This window comes from Oryzias latipes, chromosome 24, assembly GCF_053564925.1.
Source record: "Oryzias latipes strain Hd-rR chromosome 24, Olatipes_Hd-rR_3.1".
In the NCBI taxonomy this organism is placed as follows: Eukaryota; Metazoa; Chordata; class Actinopteri; order Beloniformes; family Adrianichthyidae; genus Oryzias; species Oryzias latipes.
In genome coordinates, this window is record NC_136260.1 from 14,692,670 (window position 1) to 14,713,136 (window position 20,467).

Sequence of the window (20,467 nt, forward strand, 5' to 3'; positions counted from 1 at the left end):
GTAGGAGTCACAGCGAGGCACAGCAGTGACTGGTGTTCTCAAAGGAGGACCTACTGAGGAGTCATCACACCGTTTCCATGGCGACCGTCTACAGCCTGGAGTAACGGCTACAACTCCCCAATACTTGGGTTGTCTCCATCCTATCGACATTTATTTGACCGATTGGGATTATTTCAGGATTTGTTTTACCTTAAACGTTTCAAACTTTATACAATTTTTTAAATGATATCCTTGTTTTTACATAAAGTTTTTTTAATAAACATGAAACATATGATTTAACGTGGAGACAAACTATTTTTTAGCAAATGTCCAAACATTTTAATAAATATCTTCTAAGTGATTAATTTAGTTTCAATCTACAAACATAAAACTTATTTGAATAACTTTCTTAAAATAAAAACTTACTGTATAATAAAAACAATGCAAACACATTTCAGACAATAAAACAAACATCAGAAGAGGCCATTTGTGTCACATTTTTCCTGTTTTAAAGGCTAAATTCTGGAACAATTCGTCCCTTAAGTCGGTCATTTTATTGGATATTCAATATTTGTTTTAACTTCATCAATAAATTATTAAACCTGAGAATAAGTACAAAAACAGCTTTTATGAAGATTGTTGATGAAAACCAATGTGATGTATTATTACGTCTTTCAGAGTAGATTAGAAAAGCGGAAAAAAATAATTTAACTTTGCTGCAACCTAAACATATAATTAGGATTTTTGGGAATCAAGAATCAGTTCCTGTCTGAATAATTTCATACATAATATTCATGAAAATAGTCTGTGCTTTAATTGCCATTTTCCATCACTTTTACTAAGTGCTTCTATTGGGTGTGTGGAAGTGGGCGGGGCTTACCTTGTGTGTAGGCGGCATCATCAGAGCCCATGCTGAGTCGCCGTGGTTCGTCCTGGTGCGGTGATAGTGGGTCCGACTGATGCTGGGGGTCGGGCTCCAGGAGGTGTTCTGATGAGAGGCTCAGCAGGTTGTTGGGCACTATAGTGGGGGACACCACTCCAGGGGACACGGCTGGGGGCTTGTTGGGAGACACTGTTATTTTGAAAGTGTACTTGGTGTTGGGCTGGGTCACCACGACGCGGGGGGAGGAAGCAGTGCCCCCACTTCCCACAGAAGCACGGGTCTTGGGTGGGTGGTGGTGAATGTAGGCAGGGCCCATGCTCACCTGGCCCCCAACATGAACCCCCTGGTTCATCATAGAAGAGTTTGCAGAGATGTAAACTGTGGGGGTGTTCCTTGACCCCCCTTCGTAGGTGTATATTTGCTGGGAGCGAGAGCCTGCTGATGTCACGATGGCGTCATCAGGGGGTGCGGCGGCTGTGTTTGGGGGGCTAGGAGAAATGTACACTGTGGGCTGACTGCGGCTCAGGCCCGGGCCTCCTATGGACAGAGGAGTGGTGGGGACAGAGGGCATCCCAGCTGAAGATGAAGAAGACGAGGGGCAGGAGGAAGAAGCAGAGGAGGAGCGGGGCCCACTGGTGGTCCGCAGAACGGTGGTGGAGCTGTTCCTCTGAGGAGACTCCAGTTTGATCTCAATCTGGTTCTTGCGCGGCCCAGTGGAGATGTTCTGGATGTTGTAATGGCTAGAGGAGGGGGAGGGGGAGCATGAGGAGACGCCAGAGGAGGAGGACTGGCTTCCAGAGGGGAAGTTGGAGGGCGCTTGGGGGTTGGTGGGGGAGCTGATGGGCATATAGACATGGGAGGTCTGTGAGGTATGAGAGGAGGAGGGCTGAGGAACAGACCACGAGCTGGAGAGTGAGGGGGGGTGGGAGATCTGGTAGATCTGCTGCTGGGGTTGAGAGGTGGGGCTGTACTGAGCCCGCCCCCCTTGTTGCTGGCTCTGCCGGATCCCACCAGGCTGGCTGACGTATATCCCACCGGGCTGGTTGACGGGCCGGATGTATATGGAGTTCCCCTGCGGGCTCCCCAGGACCGACGGTGGTGTGCCATGTATGTGCAAAGAGGTGGGGGTGTTGCGGCCTGTCTGGAGGTTGGGGCCCAGAGTCACGGTGATGGGATTGAAGCGTGGCATGTGTTGACCGCCAATTGCCCCTTTCGGTCCAGAGGGGTAGAGTCCAAGGTGCTGAGGGGGTTGGGGTTTCCGCGACGGCTCCATCACGCTGAACACATTGAGGGAGGGGTGGACCTGCACCGGGGCTGACTGAGGTTCCTGTGGGAAGAAGTCGCTGCTGGGGGCCTGGCCTCTGTGGAGGGGCCCTTCGCTCATGCTGTGAGCCAAAGCCCGGCTGCCGTTCATTCTTGGGCCGTCCCGAACCGGGGGCACCTGCACATTGTGAGTCTGAAAGCCCAGGCTCAGCTGGGTCATGTGATTAGGGAGCCTGGTCAAGACGGCGTCCTCTGGAAACCTGAGATTCCCTTCCTCGTTGTACAGGTAACCGGGACTGACCTGGGACAGGTACTCGCAGCACGCATCCAAATTGTTGTTGTTCTGTGAGAAAAGCAGAGAGGAAGGAAAGCTGCAGACAAACCTCAACGGAACCATCGCGCTTTTATCTGGACTGCCGACTGGCCTAGTAAACGCATCATCCACTCCCACCTGAACGTGAGCCGTACCTGCAGAACACACTGGGAGACGACACCTTCAGGGACTTCAGGGAACTTTTGCCGCAGGTCATGCAAAACCTGAATGTCAATCTGGTGGCTTCCCTGGGCCATTCGTCTGTTGCCAGCTCAGAACCGAGCGGTTTATTTTTGTTCAGCGCAGCGGAGCGTCAGTTCCGGCAGAACACCAACTTCATCTTAAACATCTTCTGAGCTGAAAAGACAGAACCAGCAACCAACAAAGTCTTTTAGCATTCATTTAAGTCTTTAAGCATTTTACAAGCACCTTCATATTTTGTTTTAGAGTCCAAACTAAACTTTTAACCGATCCGTGAGAGCAGACAGGAGCCCCCCCCTCCTTTAAGCAGCTTAATAAAAGAGCAGCAAAGGAAGGAAACCGCTTCTGAGAAACCCCTGACAAACAAACCATTTCCAGCTCATAATTTTCCGTGTTGGGAGGGGGGTTAAAAGCCCTGGGGCTGAAAGCAACCGTTTCCAAAGACACAGCAGCACCTGTGATCCTCCTGTGTGTGCTACACTGATGAGTCAAACCTATTCCTCTAAAGCAGTGCTTCTCAAATAGTGGGGCGCGCCCCCGGGGGGGGGCACGAAGCGATGCCAGGGGGGGCGCGCGGTGGTGGCGGTTTTAGGCACAGGTTTGTCCGGTGCGCAAATTTAACGTGGGGGCAGCGGTGACAGCGGCTCAGTGCTTGGAAAATAATCTGGTCCACTATTCGGTTCCTATTGTCTGTTCTGTCTGTCCGCGGCTGCGCGAGTGAGAACGAAAGGGGAGGGGTGGTGTGGGCCCTGTCTGCCAGGGGAATCGGGGCACGCGGACCACTGCTACCGCTGCCTGTTGCCCAAGATCACCGCTGCCCTTAGATTCCTAAGCTCATGCTAACAATGTCATTCTTTATGAACTATTGTAGACATTTTGATGACGTGTCTTTATTTTCCATCCATGTTTTCTTTGTCTGCCTGTGGTTTAGTTGGTGTCAGACAGACATAAAGACAGCAGGTAATGCAGGAAAACAGCTGCACTTTTATGAGATCAGAAATAAACAATCCGTCATTTAGAAAAAAAAAATCAGCACGTTTTTACCTATTTCTTCAGACTAAAAACGTTAAATCTATTGGTGCTGCTGTGTTAATGTTTCAGATCAATTTAGATTTAATATTATTTATTGATTGAATTATTTTTTTCAGCATCAAATGGTTCAGTTGGTCAAAATGTTTCTAGTTTAAATAAGGAATGACAGATTTTTTTTATTTCAGGTACTTTCAGCTTCTTTTCTGTTTTAGACTAGAACAGGGTTTCTGTGGCTAAATAAAGTTAATATTTGTTGAAAGTGGATTTATTTTGCTTTTTTCTTTTGTTAGTGTTAAAAGATACAATTTTAGGTATACAAATTTTATAGATACTGACCTGATGTATTGTCACCGCGCGAGTGTGTCTGTGTGTGTGTGTGTGGGGGGGGGGGGGGGGGGTCAGGGGGGGCGCGAAACATTTTCTTTTCCTAGGGGGGGCCTGGCAAAAAATAATTGAGAAGCACTGCTCTAAAGTCACAACATCCACACTGGAAGCTTGTTCCTCAACAACAAAGACATGAATGAAAGAAAAAATAATCTTTTGGAGCAGCAACAAACTCAGAAAAGAACAGATTGGGATAGAAAAAGCAATATTTGGGTGCAGTTTGCTGAAGACACTTGGGACAGGCCACACAATCAATGAAAAAGTAGGTCAAGATGGTGGAAGAATATTCTGTTCTGAATTGGGTTGGTTTGGAAAGAAATAAAAGGATTTTATGTTGTGCTTTGTGGGGCTTTTCTTTGGAATTACCTTGGTATTTGACATAGTTTGGCTTGGGGGAGGGGGGTGACTTATGTGATTTTGTTTAAACAAATACCAACAACCACTAGAGGGCACTGTAGGTGTGTGCATCAGCATTTGTTACTGACAGCAACACAGAGAAGAAGCGCTGCTCAGTCTTCCACCATGGTTGGCAGAATTGTTCCAAAGAGACACAGAGGATGAAGAATAAAGCAAATTTAGTGATTTGAAGTGACTTGTTAAACTTTTGTTTTTGGTGCATTTTCATTACACTTATCATGCATATACATTTTTTTTTCAATTTCAGGATAAAATCCTCTTATGCTCAATATTCTTCATGTGTAACCAAATGATTCCTTTTTTTAAAAGGTTTGTATTTATAGTAAAATTAAAAGTAAAATTACACAATGTTTAACACCTTTCAGCCATAAATGATGCAGAATCCGGTTTATGAAGATCTGTAAAATTAAACTTAATACAGTGTACTACATAGTGTGTTTATCATTTTGGTAGAGCTGTCTGAATCTACAATCCCAATAGAGATTTCCCAGAATTCTCTATGAAAACCAGTGAGCATTGATGCTCACTAGATTGGCGTATTTGGACCACAATGCACTGCATTAGAACATTTTCTGCAAAACAATGTATTTTTTCAATAAACCACTACAATTTTTATTATTAGAACACAGATTTATAAAGTTCAGTAAACGCTCATATCGATTAAAAAAAAAAGAAAAAAAAAAGTAGTGAGCATGGTGTCCAAACTGCTTTTAGAATCCAGGACACTGCATAGTCCCGCACTGTCTAGTTTTTTAGTTGTTAGGGATTAGGGTGGGAATTTAGACTGAAGCCAAAATTACAGCTGACAGTGAAGACAGTCTTGTTTTTCCTTTGTATAGGATAGAGTTTAATTATGATATCAGAGATCCACAGTCAGGAATGAAAAAGGAGCTCACCACATCCTGTGATTAGGAGAAGAGCCATTTGTTTACCGTCAGCAGCTGAGGAACAGAAGCGGGGAGGCGCCTGACTTTTAGGAAGTGACACGTACGCCTCAACAGTGGAGCTTCCTCCGTATTTTGGAGATGCTCCATTTTTTTAAAGTTCCACAAGTGTCTCCTTCACATAACCCTGACTCAGTATTGAAACAAATTTTCATTCGGTAAAAACAAATCTTTAGGGACAGACGAGTGCAGGTTGGCCTTTTTATTTTTTCTTGAATCATTTTTGAATTCTCAAAAATAAATGTTGGAGACAAATAAGCAACATTTTCATCCTAAAAGGAAGTTGAAAACAAAATAAAAAGCAATGTCCTTCAGAACGTCAACAGATCAAGGAAAACTGCAAATGATCTTTGCAAATATTTTTCAAAAGTTTTTGTTTGACTAACAGAGAATTTGCTTAATCCAGATTATGGAAACAAAAATAAGAATGGCCACCGAAAACAATTTGCTTTTTTTAATCAGGAAACAAATGAAAAAGTGGGAAGAGTTCAGCTTTGACTTCCTAACAGCATGCAGATTCCCCCTTGAAAAATTATTAAAGAACCAACATTGATGGCAAAATGTAACCAACTCATCCAGTTCTGTTCTTTTCAAAAGTACCACTATCTTTTGAGAGCACATTAAAAAAAACTTACTGTGGTTAATTGTCCTCTACATTTGGGGATTTGTGGTAAATTAAACATAGAATGAGCAAGAAAATGAATGTAGCAGCCTTCTCTAATTTCATCTCTAGAGGTAGCGTGGTCTCTGCTGTTCCCTCGTTTACCATGGGAGTAACGTTCTAAAAATAACCCGCAATAGAAACAATCTTTATTTTTTACAATTCCTATAGCTATTTTAAGGCTGTTAAACCCCTCACTACACATTTTCCACATCTTTCTCTTTTGTTAAGTCTCTTAAAGTTTAAATCTTTGTAGAAAAATAAGTCCAGCATTTCAGTCACACTGAAAGAAATCAAAGATGTATGTGAATTTGGAAATCTGAATACATTCTGTGCAGCAGCCACAGCACAGAGGAGATCCACTGACAAGATCTATAGAGAATAAAAACCCTAATAGTGGAAGCTATCCACATCTTGTATGATCAAATCTGCCACCCTGAACACAAATCCAGGCGAGTGAAACGCCTTCAAAAAGCTGGAAAACATCTGTCAACCTGTCAGAGTGAGAACAGAGATAAATCAGTTAGCAGAGTGGGGTTTTCTGCTCCAACATGCTGAGGGTGTAAATAAACCGCACAAACAGGACAAACAGAGCTGAGCTGTTTTTAACTGAACCCAACTGCTGAGACGCAAAACTGCAGATGTTAGAAGTTGACCCCCCCAAGCTGTGAACTTAACAAGGTTAAACTGCGAGGGATGCTTCCAGGGGGCTTCTCCTCCTGATGCAGCCAAACTGTCGGCACAGTGAGGACGTTAGTGGTGGGTTAGTCCGGAACAGTCTCTGGTGACACTCTGTGGTGACATATAAGGCAACTGATTCTAAAAGCCTCCACCAGAAACCCTGTTTGAGATCCATTTGTCCCTCAAAGGCTTCCTTAAGCCTGCGGCTGTGAGCTGGTTCGGCTTCTCAAACACATGTCAGTGATTTCAAGATTTTGAGATCTTCCGCTTTCAGATTGAAGTTCCAGATCCATCCAACATGCACACAAGCTTCATAAACTGATCTCAATTTGACTTTCTACAAACATCAGAATGCACACGTCCAACTCTTCCAACTTTTGGCACAACACGCTGTTCTCTAACAAAGTGACTAACCATAAAAAATCCAAAGTGTCTGAACCATGAATGGACCTCTAAAAGTTCTGGTTTTGGCTGAACAAGCTGTACTGAAAGAAAACATGACAGCTTCTTGCAGTACCTCTGTGTTTTACTAAAAAACTATTCTTGATTGCTTCTGCTTAAAAGCCATATTTTTATGATATAATCCCTGAAGCAGAACCGTTTTACGATGTTCCATAATTTTATCTGAAAGTCAAATAACCCTCCCATTTACTGAGCTGCAGTTTTCCTCTGCAGCTTAAGGAGTCGTGTTCCTGAGATGAAAGCATTCAGATGTCAGATAGCTGGCAGATACACAGCTGGATGGCATATTTGGCTCGTCTCCAGGGAAACTGGATTTCAGACCAACCCTAATAAACCTGAACAGAGCAGCAAAGGGACCGTTGCAGAACATTGTTCTCAGCAAATGTTTCAAATTTAAAATCCCAAACTAAGCTAGGTATTGATTATCTATGAAGCTAACGACCCTTGTGGCAGCTCAAAGGTGTGGCTCGCTTGTTTTGTGGCTTCCAGACAACGAAGGTGCGCATCTCTTTGCTGCGTACGGTCACAGAACTGCAGCAGGCAGCTCTGGAAGAGGGCTGGTTCTGGCTTTTCCCTGGAGGCGATGGAGGAAAAAGCCCCAAGGCAGAAGTGATAAAGACAAAGCGTCCTTTGCTGAGCTGTTCTTTACTGGGCCAAAGCAGAGACCCACAGATCCACACTCAAGCAAGACGGCTGCCATGCTCCGTCAATGGACTCATTCATTGCAGAGTCAGCGAGTCCCAATGCCTTCAAATCCCTTCAAGCCTTCATAAAACCTATTGTGAGCAGGAGCTTTGGACAAATACATCAGCCTCACTCTACAGATCCCCCCCCCCCCAACTACACACATAATGTACTGAAGGGCACAAATGACAACTGGATGAAAAAGTGAGGAAGCTTGTGAGGAATAAATCTGCGACAAAGTTTTTCAAACTGCCAAAAATGTCAAGTGAAGGACCGTCGAGTGTCTGACTTTTTGTTTCCTGGACAAACTCTCCATAAAAGCCTAAATCAAAGCCTTCCTCAAGACATTTCCTCACCTCTCCTCCCACAGAGCGGGAGGGAGGACTGACTCTGAAGATCCTCGTCTGTCCTGCAGGGCTGAAGCTAAACATCACTATATTAGCATTGCACTAAAATAAATTAAGGCCAACCTTAAAGTCCCACTCCGGTCATCTTTTGATCTATTGCAAAAACCGTTCAAGAAATTTTAGCCAAATTTTTAGCCAATATCAAAAAACCCATGACATTTTCTATGTCTTGGTTTCTGCAGGAGTTCTTCAGAAATTCACCTCTGAGTTGTGAGCGGGACTGTTGGCGCAGAGCCCCCCCCATTCACAAATAACTGAGAACTCTTCGCTTATACTCTCTCTCCCGCTAGCTTACAGCTCCTCACACCACCAACCTAATATTACTGATGCAAGAAAAAAAGCTAGCAATATCGGAGCTATTCTGCCTTTCAGTTTTGAGGCCGACACCAGCTCAGACCAGAAAAACAAAGACGAACATGGATCTAGTCACCGAGCAGGGAGCTTGTGGGCCGCTCAGCACATTTTTTACATCACAAATGTGATCTTTTTCATCTTTTTAGTCCTCCACCGCATCCACCTCCAACACATGCTGAAAACCAAAATCAAGAGAACACAGAGCTTCAGACAAAAGCCTCCCCAGTTCCTCCTTTTCATCTGAAAGCTCTGCTGGTTCTGCAGAACACCAACTAATTGGATGTGCAGAACCCACACTGCACTTCACGAGGTCTGCCAGGCTTGCAGCTAACCCAGAGCTGAGCTGTGGTGTGGGAGTGTTTGTGCAGGAAATCAAATATTGTTCAGCACTGCAGCCTGCAGATGGCTGATTGGAAGCAGGCTAAAGCAGCACCCACCCCCAGGTTGACCACACCTCTCCTGTGGGAAACTGGAAGATGGTAGAAAACGGGGAAAGGCTGCTTTTCTGCGACATCAACCGCTTACCCAGTGTTTTGTTTTTCTAGCAGAAACTGAGTGAGAGGTCAAAAGGAGCACCACACACTGCTGGAGAAGGAACTGAGGATCAAACGGCTTAGTTCACCCTGACCTCCCTCCTCCTCCTGTTTGTGTCAAGGAGCTGGACAGAGGAGAGGAGGAGGACAAAGTTTCAGTGGAAAGTAAGGCTGAGCTCATTAAGCAGCTCCTGGAAGCAGAAACCAGTGTTGCACAACAGAAATGCACGGTGGCAAAACCAAGTGCAATAACCGATTTACAGAAGAGGAAGCACTCACACCAGGTAATCTGTACGGAGTCGCAGCTCGTTTGAACATCTGACTATGAGAACAGGACTCAGTCAGTGTGACATCACCCACAGAAAACGGCCTCCTTCAACCAAATGAAGTCAATTCAGGCGCCACTTTTTCGGTTACATACGCCGGCATTTTGGAACCATTGATTGGTCCAAATCGGTCCGAGTCATCATTTCTATGGCAACCACTCTCACCAATCAGAATGGAGCTTAGAGCAGGCTCGGGAGAACATGGCGTTTACACTTTTTCTCTCTCCACAAGAACAACCATAATACTGAATAAAATATGCATTATTTTCCTCATATGCACAACTGTTTTGTTTCTCTCATTGGTTGGAGCAAAAAAAAAAAAAAAAAAGAAAAGTGGCAATCTATTGACAGCTTTTGAAAACTCATAAAAGGGAAACAATGATACCAGAGTACAGTTCATCCTCAACATCTAAAATCGTGTTTATGTGTCATATTTAATCAATATGATAATGATGTGATAAAAATGCATGTAGCTCAAAAGAAACATGTTCCATTTGGGGCTGGTTAACAAAATCTCCAATTTACCAATTAAAGCAATTGTAATCTTTCCAAACAAAAAAACAACTTTTTGTTAATTTAAATATGTATAAGTTCTGATTTTGCAGATGAAAGTTTCTACTTTGTTCAGGCAAGTTTCTAATTGTGCAAAAACTACTTTTATGACTAAACAAATTTGGTTTTGAAGATAAAAATGTAACTGTAAACCTTAACCAAAATGATCCTGATCACACATTTTAGGTGACTTAATAAAGTTGAATTTTATTTTTATGCTAGCAGCAGATCAATACATTTATGTCACTTCACTACAGAGGAGCACTGATGAGCTGACTTTATTTATACCAAAAAATGAAAAGAAATACATATTGAAAAAAATTGAACATATTTGAAAAATAAACTGTTCAACTTTGGCAGACACGTTACCTGCAGCAATTCTGAATAGCCCCTATACTAACATCATTGCTACAGAAAGCTTGCTAAGTGATAGACAACAACAATAAAGAGTCACCACGAGACACTAAACCTGCCAATAAGAAATATTCAGGTGTGCAAAGTTTACAGGTCTGTTCCTGGACGGAAGATGATTTACTGCTGCATTAGACGCACATGTCCATGAGTCAGAGGAGAAAACACGCCTGGTTCTGAGTAACACACAAACACAGCGAGACATTCACAAACGCAGCTTCAGAGACACGCCCTGTTGCCCTCATTTGAGGCCCGCAGAAGAACCCAAATGTGAGCCGACAGAAACGAGGAGCTCCGGCTCTAGTGAGACAGGAAACCATAGGACGGAAACACAATCACTTACTATTACAACAGACACACTCACTGCAGGATGGTCACTGTGGAAAACCTGCTTAAGAAACTTCCTTTAGAGGCTTAAGGTAAATGCCATGTCTATCGGGGGCCTTAGCACTGACATGAGTAAGCATCTCGCACATCTCAATGTTAGTGGCATCGTTTGCTGACACAATGTTTGAAAAGAGGAACAAAAAGTACTTTTAACCCGAATAACAGCTGTGGACACAAAAAAAGTGACACATCAGGAAACTGCTGGATAAGAACCACAGCTGCCACGTCACATGACCTTCTCACATACATGAAAAGCTAATACCAAAACACAAACGTGACATTAATAAGCCTCTATGTCTTTGAACAAAGCACAAATCTGACCTCTGTTAAATACAGTTAACCTTCACCCTGCAGTTACAGATTTTGGCAGTAGGAGGTACTGCAGCCCCCTCAGAACCCCAACAAGGAGGGGGCAACAATCTGCTCTTTTCACTACAGGAGGAAAGAAAACAATCTGGACCTCCCTGACAAGGTAGTGTGTGTGTGTGTGTGTGTGTGGGGGGGGGGGGGGGGGGGGGGCTGTGATCCCTTTTATGAAAGTTCAAGACAATGCCTAGCTCTTTTTGTCGGCAAATATTCCAGGAGGAACCCCAACTTTGAACATGGATCCAAAGAACAGGACTCAAACAAAGATGCAACATCACAGACCCTTCCCCCCTCGGCTTAACATTTGCAAGACGTGAGAGCTGGAAACCAAAAACCTCAACATGAAAAACCAAATCTGTAACCCACCATTTTCCTACTTTATCATGCTGGGAGACTGCTTTAGAATCAAAATTGGCATTCAAAGAAACAATAATGTACTGTAGACTGCAGCTAAGTGAACATCATCAGAAGCCTTACTCAACAAATTAGATCAAAACATTTTTTTAGCAATTTACTGACCAGATTCTCTGTATTTGGCTATTTTCAATAGGTTTTTAACTCCTCTTTATTGTGAAAGCTTACCTAAACTCTAGCTTGAGTTCAACTTTGGCCCATCAGGTTTTCTTGGAAGTAAACTGTGATGGGGTTCATTACAGTATGAATGCATCTGGACAATTTGATAACCAAAGAGAGAAAGAGACTGAAGCGCTGTACCTTTCTAATTTAGGAAACTATGTAAGGAAAAAAGAAAAGCCACTGATAGTGTATATGAAAAGCACCAACCACAATGTAGCTAGAAATACCTTGTTGGTTAAGTAGTGTGAAAAAGAAGTAAAGCAAATTATCACTGAGCTTTTTAACCCTTTAACACAAGACTTTTAGAATAACAGGGAGTATATGACTTTATGACTTGTTTATAGAAAAACAACTCCAGTTTTATAGAACATAAAACAAAGAGATTTGCTCGCAAATGAAGATTTATGTAAACGAGACAAACTGAATGCAGTGTGTACGGGAGACACAGCACAGAGGAGGATAACTGACAACGTCAACAGCCAATCGGGAGGCAAAACACAGTGAGCTGTAAAAAAAAAAAAAAAAAAGGTTGAAAAATTGCACAGACAAAAAAATCCCGGAAGCAGTGAGACCACAAAAGGTGAACAATGATTTAGTGAGGGATCACTGTACTGGGGTTGTAAATGCATACAACCTTGCTCATTTTACCGTAACCTTTGTTAAAATTAAGTAATAGTCACACCGCACACTTTGAATTTCTCTCTTCATTTGAAGCTGCTGGTGTGGTTTAGTTACTTTCTGATTCTAAAACAGTCCGATCATAACCTTGCGTTAAAAAAATTTTTTTTTGAAAGGTGGTGCTCCCTGCTGGAAACGATAAATACAGCGCATCATTACAAAGAAACACAATTGACTTTTTTCTCTTTACTATTGTTAAACGACGATAAAACATTGTTCCCATCCACAGAGAGAAGACGTGTTATTTTTTGGAAATTATTCTCAAGTAAAAGCAAAGAACAACCCAAGTCGGAGAACTTTCTCAGACATGTCACCAAAACACTCATTTCAGCTCAACACTGATGTAGAAACTGAGAGCAAACCTAAGTGAAATAAACCACAGAACACAGAGTACTAATATCCATTCTTATCAGTCAGTAGATATCTGCTGACATCTACTGCAAACATCTAAATACCTGGTTGGAGGTCTAGTGCTTTAACTGTGCCCAGTCCTTAAGATAAAACTGTGCACAAAAAAAGCCATAAATACCAGACATAACTTCCATGTCAGTGCCGTTCTTCAGCCGCACCTTCACAATAGAAAATCTTCATCTCCAACACCCAAAGTCTTCCTCAGGATTTCAACAACACACTCACAAATATTAGGCAGCCACAACTTCCTCAAAAACAAACTTTAGTCTAATAAAGATTGCGGTGGGGAAAACTAATCCATGTGATCCATCACAGCCTCAACCTTGACCCGCTGAAGCTCAGCAGTGTCATGCAGAGAAGGAACAGGTTGAACCTTCAGTGTGTAAGAATCCCACTGAAAGCAGAAAGGATTCAGTCCACCTGTAGTCTGGTCATTTTTAGGGGAGCTGCTGGGTCTGAAAAAAACTTCTCATCACACACCAGATCACAATCTCAATGGATGTTGCTGCAGATCCCTGTCACATTGTGTGAAGTTATAAAATACAAGCAGAAGAGCAAATCTGAAGAAACAAAGAAAACAAACATTTTAAACAATCAGAGCAACGGTCTGTTTGTTGAGGTGGCCCTTCTAAACGTCAGCAACCTAAACAGTAAATCCATCCTCAGGTGTTGAGGTTATAATTTACAAGACTAATTAGAAGACACAGCAGCATGTCACACAATCTTCACTTTACGGCCATTTCTCACCTGAACCAGGTAATAAGATGGACAAAAAAAAACCTTAACCCTAACCCTAAAAGGCAGCCCTTAGAAATGCTTTTTTTAACCTCCTTCTGGGTTTGCTTAAGGTATGTTTCCGAAAAAGGCGTGAAGGCATACATACACTATACCATATCTTTGTAATTTCCTGTCATCTTCAAAACCTTAATTTGTGGTTGTTTCCAAATACATTCACTACTCCCCACTTAGTGTTCTAGACAGGGCGTTTGCCATTTTGTAAGGGTGTCCGAATCTACAATTCCAAAATCCACTGCCTTGGAAATTTCCCATAAGTCTCTGCAAAAAAGTCATGTGCATTGATGCTTGCTAGATTAGCGAATACAGACCATGATGCACTGTGTTTGAACCATTTGTCTTTTTTTTTTAAATGTCTTTAAATTATATATTTTTAAATCATCCCAGTTTTTATGATCAAAATACAGTGGATTCATAAAATAGTCTTCATATAATGTTTATTTTTATTCAGGTTTTACTTCAGTCAATGGATGATGTCATATTTGTTGTTTAAAAAAAAAAAAAGTTGTGAGAATGTGTCGGAATTTTGTTAAAATGCAAGGCACTAGATAGGCCCACACTACATAGTCTTTTAGAATTGAGTGAGCAGTGAGAGAATTTGGACATAGCCCGTCTTTTCTTCACAAACATGAAGGTACATAGGCCCATAACATTAGGTTTGCTAATATAACAACTAAAAAAACATTCCTGCTGTTCCCCATTTGTACTCGATGAGGAAGAAGACACATAATGCTACTTTGGGATTTCGTGTCTTCCTTCACCTGCATTTTCTTTACAAATGCAAAGATGCAAAACAACAGAGTACACATATAGGCTCTACTGGGAGAGCTCTATGTGGGATTGGGAACTCCTCAACAATCGGTGATTTGTTTACCACAGAGTACAGAAAAATCCTGCTAGTTCTGCCTGGACGGGCACCAACAGGCGGACCCAGGAAGGTGCTAGAACAAGCCTGACTCAATCAAAGCCCCCACCACAGTCATCCAGAAGAGAACCAGAGGTACCCCATTCCTCAGAGGTAGGCATTTTACAGATAACTTCACATGTACAGGTTGGAGAAACCCAAACCAGCAGAAGACCATTGAATCTTACATGCAAACGGTTTACTTAGATGGATAAAACATTGGTATTATTAAAGAGATGCAGCATTATTTCTGTTCTGTGTCTTTGTACTTTACTTTTTATACTTCACGGGAAGTAAAATTTGCTCAGTGGAGATATCCAGTCTTTTCAAAAATAAGTGAAAAGTTTAAACCTGATTTTAAAAATCCCCTAGAAATACGACTTCATGGAAAACCTCAAAGGCAGATCTGCACCACAACAAACAGTGATGTTTGTTTGATGGAAGCAGCCGTCCACACATGGCCTCTCAACAACACAGCTGTTGGGACAGGAATATGGTTCCTACATTGCTCTGGATCAAAGCCCATCACTAAAACAAGTGAATCCAAAACCTCAGAGAGCCTTATGACCACTAGGCTCTTTGAGAGGACAGAGCAACACCAACCCTCTTTCTAAAGAATGAAGAGACGCCCTCCTACACGATAGCAACAGCAAGATAAGACGTGCAACGCAGGGAGAGAACCTGCTAACTCAAATGCAGAAAACAGATTAGACTTTCAGCTGGAGAGCAGACAGCAGAAGACCCGACTCCTAAACAAACTGTTTACTTTCCAGATGAACAAAAGGAATTATGGTCTCTGACAGTCAAGGCTCCATTAACTGTTATCAATATCTGCCTACATTAGCATAAAAAGGTAAATGTCTGCTTCAACAATACAGCCAAGATGACCTTGAATGCATCACGACACCTGCAACAGACTAACATGTTAGCCGTGATGTGAAAACACGTTCAGTTAGCTTTACAAAGATAAACCCTCCAAGTCACTACCTCCTTCACACCACTTCAATTATACCTGCAGACCCAACATTTACTCAGTTCCTGTTGTTTAGAGTTCTGCCTCTCTGCTAAGCACTGCACGAGTTTAGCAGGAGTGCACAAAGCTAACGTAAAGACCTCAAGCTACTGGTCTGCACAGAGATTTAAGTTTAAAGCTAATCTACTTCAGAGAAAACCCAAGTTTTTCACAACAAGATGAGCCACATTATTAGACGCTGAGGTACAAAAATGAAAAATTCTTTGGTTGATTGAGTTTGTTTCTCTTTACTTTAATAACTGAGCTGAACTGAAACAAAGTGTGAGCATTGAAGAGGAATAAATGTAGTCAATTAAAACTAGCCCTAAACATTAAATCAAATCAGCCTGTGCAATATGAGTATTGCAAAAGATGATATAAACTGTTACCTTAAATATTTATACACGTGCTAATATCATAGCAGCTTGAAGTATTTAAGAATCAAAAAGAGCCATTAATCCAATTGACCAATCGAATGGAGCCCTTTTATATTAGATCCTCGCCTCCCATGTAGACACCGTATTTTCCACACCATAGGGTGAACCATCAATGGTCAAGTACTTATGTTTACATAAAGAGCACCAATCTATTTAGAAAATTAAGTGACACAAAAGAGTCAGAAATGGTTACATCAGTCAGACTTTAATAACTGCGTTCCCATCAACTCTACAACTTGTTTGTAACACGCTACACCTTAGGCACGTTAGAGCATTAGCATATTTTCAATACCTGTAACTCTCAACCTTGTTTGCAACACGTAAGAAGACTTTGCGTATTTACAATAACACCAAACCGTTTATATTTACCTATATATATATATAATCCTTAAATACTAATCCATATATAAGGCGCTCCGTCCTTTTTTTTTTTAACAAAGGCTTTTAGGTGTGCCTTTATGTGCAAAAAAATTTTTTTAAATTGTTACAGTTACATAGAAATGTTGAATAAGTTGTTTTTTGTTTTGGTAATGGTTCATATATCGCAAACTAAATCTTCACAGCAATAATAATCACAATTATATCATAATCTGGGTGAATACTCGATTCTGATTGGCTGCTGGGTGTACATTAAGTAAGGGTTACTGGCCGACGAAGTATGCATTATCACTTTTTAACACACGCCGTGGAAGTCTGAACCGTCTGACGCGAAGTGGAGGACGGTTGCTTCCGCAAAAAGTGCGTTAAAAAGTGATAATGCATACTTCAAATGCCATTAACCTGCTTATACTATGGTCACTTACAAAAGGAATAGATAGTAACCAGTTTTTAGACCTTAATTCTTGTTTTTTTCCAACTTGCCCGATTGCTTTTCTCACAAAAAGCGAACTATTTGTTACGTGGTGCGGCGTGGCACATAAATAGTTCGCATCGTGCCGCACCACCACTGCAGTCAAGATTCGCCGATTTAAAGCGTTATATATATGCTGGTCTTTCCGATGGGTTGAATAAAGCATCAGTTCAGAGAGAAAGTTTTTAATGGACACCCAACAGCCAATCAGAATCGAGTATTCTCCTGGACCATGGTATAAAAAGTGATGTACCACAGTGATAACCGCACGGTGAAAAAAGAAGTTCCGGTCAACTAGCTTAAATGTTCTATATCACTGCGCCGGCTTCTTTAAATGAACCTTTTGCTTTATCATTTGGACAAAAACAAGCGGTAAGAGGTGAACTTTCTCTCTGAACTGATGCTTTATTCAACCCATCGGAAAGATCAGCATATATACATCGCCGAATCTTGACTGCAGCGGTGGTGCGGCGCAACGTATCAAATTGTCCGCTTTTTGTGAGAAAAGCGATCCAAATAGGGGAAAAAAAACAAGAATTAAGGACTAAAAACTGGTTAATATTTATTGCTTTTGTAAGTGACCATGGTATAAGCGGGTTAATGGCCTTCAAAGTGTGCATTATCACTTTGCGTCGGACGGTTCAGGCTTCCACGGCGTGAGTTAAAAAGTAATAATGTACACTTCGTCGGCTATTATATATGGCACATCACAAGTTTTCCCCACGCCTTTCACCCCTAAACTACACTGTCTTCATGTTTTGCTAATATGGTCTGGGGGTAAATTCTGAAGTAGAATTTACTTTAGTAGAATTTAATTCAGTATCATATTGAGACTTAAATATTGAATATTGGTGTGGTGTCAGCTAATAACCTGGTTAAAAAAATCAGCATTGGCAAAAATCCAAAACTAACTTCAAAGAAGGGCCGAGAAGCTAAAAGAAAAAAAAAAGGACTGGAGAAGGAGGTTCATAATAAAAGCTGAAGCTGAGGAGACCCATGAGCAGCACATAATGGAAGCCTCCATGTGTAGAGGAGTCGACAGGGGGAGGGGGCTCCCTTCCTGACAGCCACAGCCTGCAGAAAGGGGGGAGGGTGAAACAACACCGGCCTCTTCCTGCGTCTGCAGCGGGGCATGTGATGGATCTTTAACTTCCACCTCCTCCACTCTCTGGGAGCGCTGCAGGCCTTACAAGGCCGACACTTGACATGTATGGAGGGGCAGGCTCTTGCAGCTCTGCAGCCTTAAAGATGAGCTGATGCTCAAACACAGAATTCACTTTCCTGGCTTTAGTCCACTCTGCACCGCCGATCCAAACAGCCATCCAAGCCCACTTGCATGCAGCAATTATCTTCCCCCTTCTGTGGGGGAAAACACCACACACCCTCCTCCATTCACTGGCTGCTGATAAGTTGTTGTGCAAACTGCAGATGATAAATCAGGAAACAGGTTTGACAGGAAAGAAGAGTGAAGAGCTGGCACAATCCTCGCAACAACACGCCACAAGCTGAGTTTGTTGTAGAAGATGTCAAACACGAGCGTTGAGGCCCAAATGTTTACTGCACAGAAGCAGGCGCTACATGTTGGAAACATTCTTCACCTCCATGAATGAGCAAACATGTGAGCTGTTTGTGACGAAGCGCTGCAAAAAAAAAAAAAAAAATCCTGACCTAGCACATATCATGGGAGCTGCACGCTCACTGCTGAGCCTCCAAGAGCAGCGGAGGGGCCCAGCCCCCTGGCAACATGTTTGCCCCGCTGCAGGCACACATGGTTTCAGTTAGAGCCCTGCACCTATAAACACTTGGCCACGGCAGCTCATTGGTCAGGAAGTGCAGCACTGACTGCGAGTCAAGACAGGCACAAGCTGCTAATGAATGACATACAGCACAGAGTCCAACTGTGACAACACAGTTTACACTGATGGTGTTTGGAGGCGCCAAGGAGTTCTTAAGGAGCTGTGAATAAACTCATCCCATTTAAAATAACACTTCTTGAAGGGGGGGCTCTCACCCCGGGGTTGCTGACAAAATCACAACAAAATAATAATAAAGATTCAATAACCAAAGGTGCATTAGACTACCAACCAAACTTTCTTCGTTCAACATTGTGCTGCGTTAATCCTTTGGGTCCCAACGCCTCCACAGAGTCGCAGAGGCAAATCAGAGCTACAACACTACTTAAAAGACTTCTAAAAGCTCAAACTATGCCACGTTATTAAATTTTATTTTATTTTTTAATCACCGACTTGATGATTTTATGGTTACTTACATTTATGGTGTAGGTCTAAAACCCTAGGAATTTTTTTTTAAATCAAATAAAAAATCAATTTGAACAACAAATTCTCTTAATTTCACAATTTTATTGATTTCAAAGTTAACACTTAAGTACCTTAACATAATTTAGATTTTTATAACATCAATGTTTTCAAGTTGTGTGGCACACACACATGGAAGGCCAGATTTGACCTCCAGCACAGAGGTCTGCTTTTCTGCCAGCCTGACAACCTGCCTTCTTAAGAAATTCAGTGTTTTTAATATGCAGGATGTGCGCTGACCAAATCAAAATCACCTAACTTTATTTATGTTGCCATATCAGCTAAATTACTTTAGTTTAGTTGGACTGCCCCACCACTAATCTGTCCAAAATGTCTTTAAATGACCATTTAAAATCTTTTCCACCTGAAAGATAAAGCCAGAACTGTTGTATCAAAAAGTTAACTGAATTGGGCTCAGTAATCCATATTTACTTCCAAAACCAATATTGACTGAGCTGCTAACATCCTAATCCTATCAGATGCCTATTACAGCCATCTGTACCTGATAATTCAGAGAGCATCGTCCATATCTGCATCAGAACATTTTTTCTACAGTTCCTATTTTCTTTTTGCTCCCAATTAGATGAAGAAAGCTAGTACCGGTATATTCTAAGGCACGTGTTTGTCTGAAGAAAAGCTTTATGGGGGAAGACCAAAAAAATGTAACTTATGAGGTTTAAAAGAGCAACATGTTATTAAGGAGTCCATGACCCTGCTCCTCACCCTTCTGCGCACAAACACTTACCACGCGATCAGGGTATTGCGCTGATGGCAATGGATAGATGAATAAATAGGTCAATAATGTTTCTATGTGGGGTCAGTTTAGTTGAACTGTTCCGCCGGTAAACTGCCCAAGATGACTTAAAATAAATGACATTTTCGGATGTCCAGCTCATGTTGGTCCATAACTCTAGAGCCGTACAGTTTTAAGCATTTCAGGCTAAAAACTACGGCTGGATAACTCCAATACTGCTTGCTGTTTTTGTTGCACCACTAATATTAGGCTGGCAGTGTGAGGGGCTGTAAGCTAGCAGGAGACCGTGTAAAAAGAAGCAGAGATGGGCTTACTCTGCACCAACAGTCATGTTGATGTGCAATATTTGCTAAAAAATTGTGGCCATTCGCTGATTTCTCCAACCATGATCAGCCGAGGGAGTGGTTTTAACTGAAACCATACCCCTTTAACTTTTTTCATTCATCATTTCATCATCTGAACAATGACATCCAGCAGTTTTTTTTAGAAGTTCAC

The 20,467-nt window shown here is 42.0% G+C and overlaps 1 protein-coding gene across 3 annotated transcripts in view; it reads right to left on the reverse strand.

The window, feature by feature from the left end:
- The window catches only part of tab2 (TGF-beta activated kinase 1 (MAP3K7) binding protein 2), a 28,117-nt gene that overhangs the window by 4,548 nt on the left and 3,102 nt on the right, over nucleotides 1-20,467 (reverse strand). For 2 of the 3 annotated variants that reach the window (XM_011491665.4, XM_020714459.3), the window contains exons 2-3: nucleotides 2,594-2,795; nucleotides 860-2,468 (exon numbers count right to left, since the gene is read on the reverse strand). In XM_011491665.4, the coding sequence (XP_011489967.1) occupies nucleotides 860-2,468; nucleotides 2,594-2,695 (1,711 nt within the window). In that variant the 5' untranslated portion in view covers nucleotides 2,696-2,795. Of the gene's footprint in view, nucleotides 1-859; nucleotides 2,469-2,576; nucleotides 2,796-20,467 lie in introns of all 3 variants that reach the window. The other variant, XM_078942609.1, reaches the window with a different exon arrangement.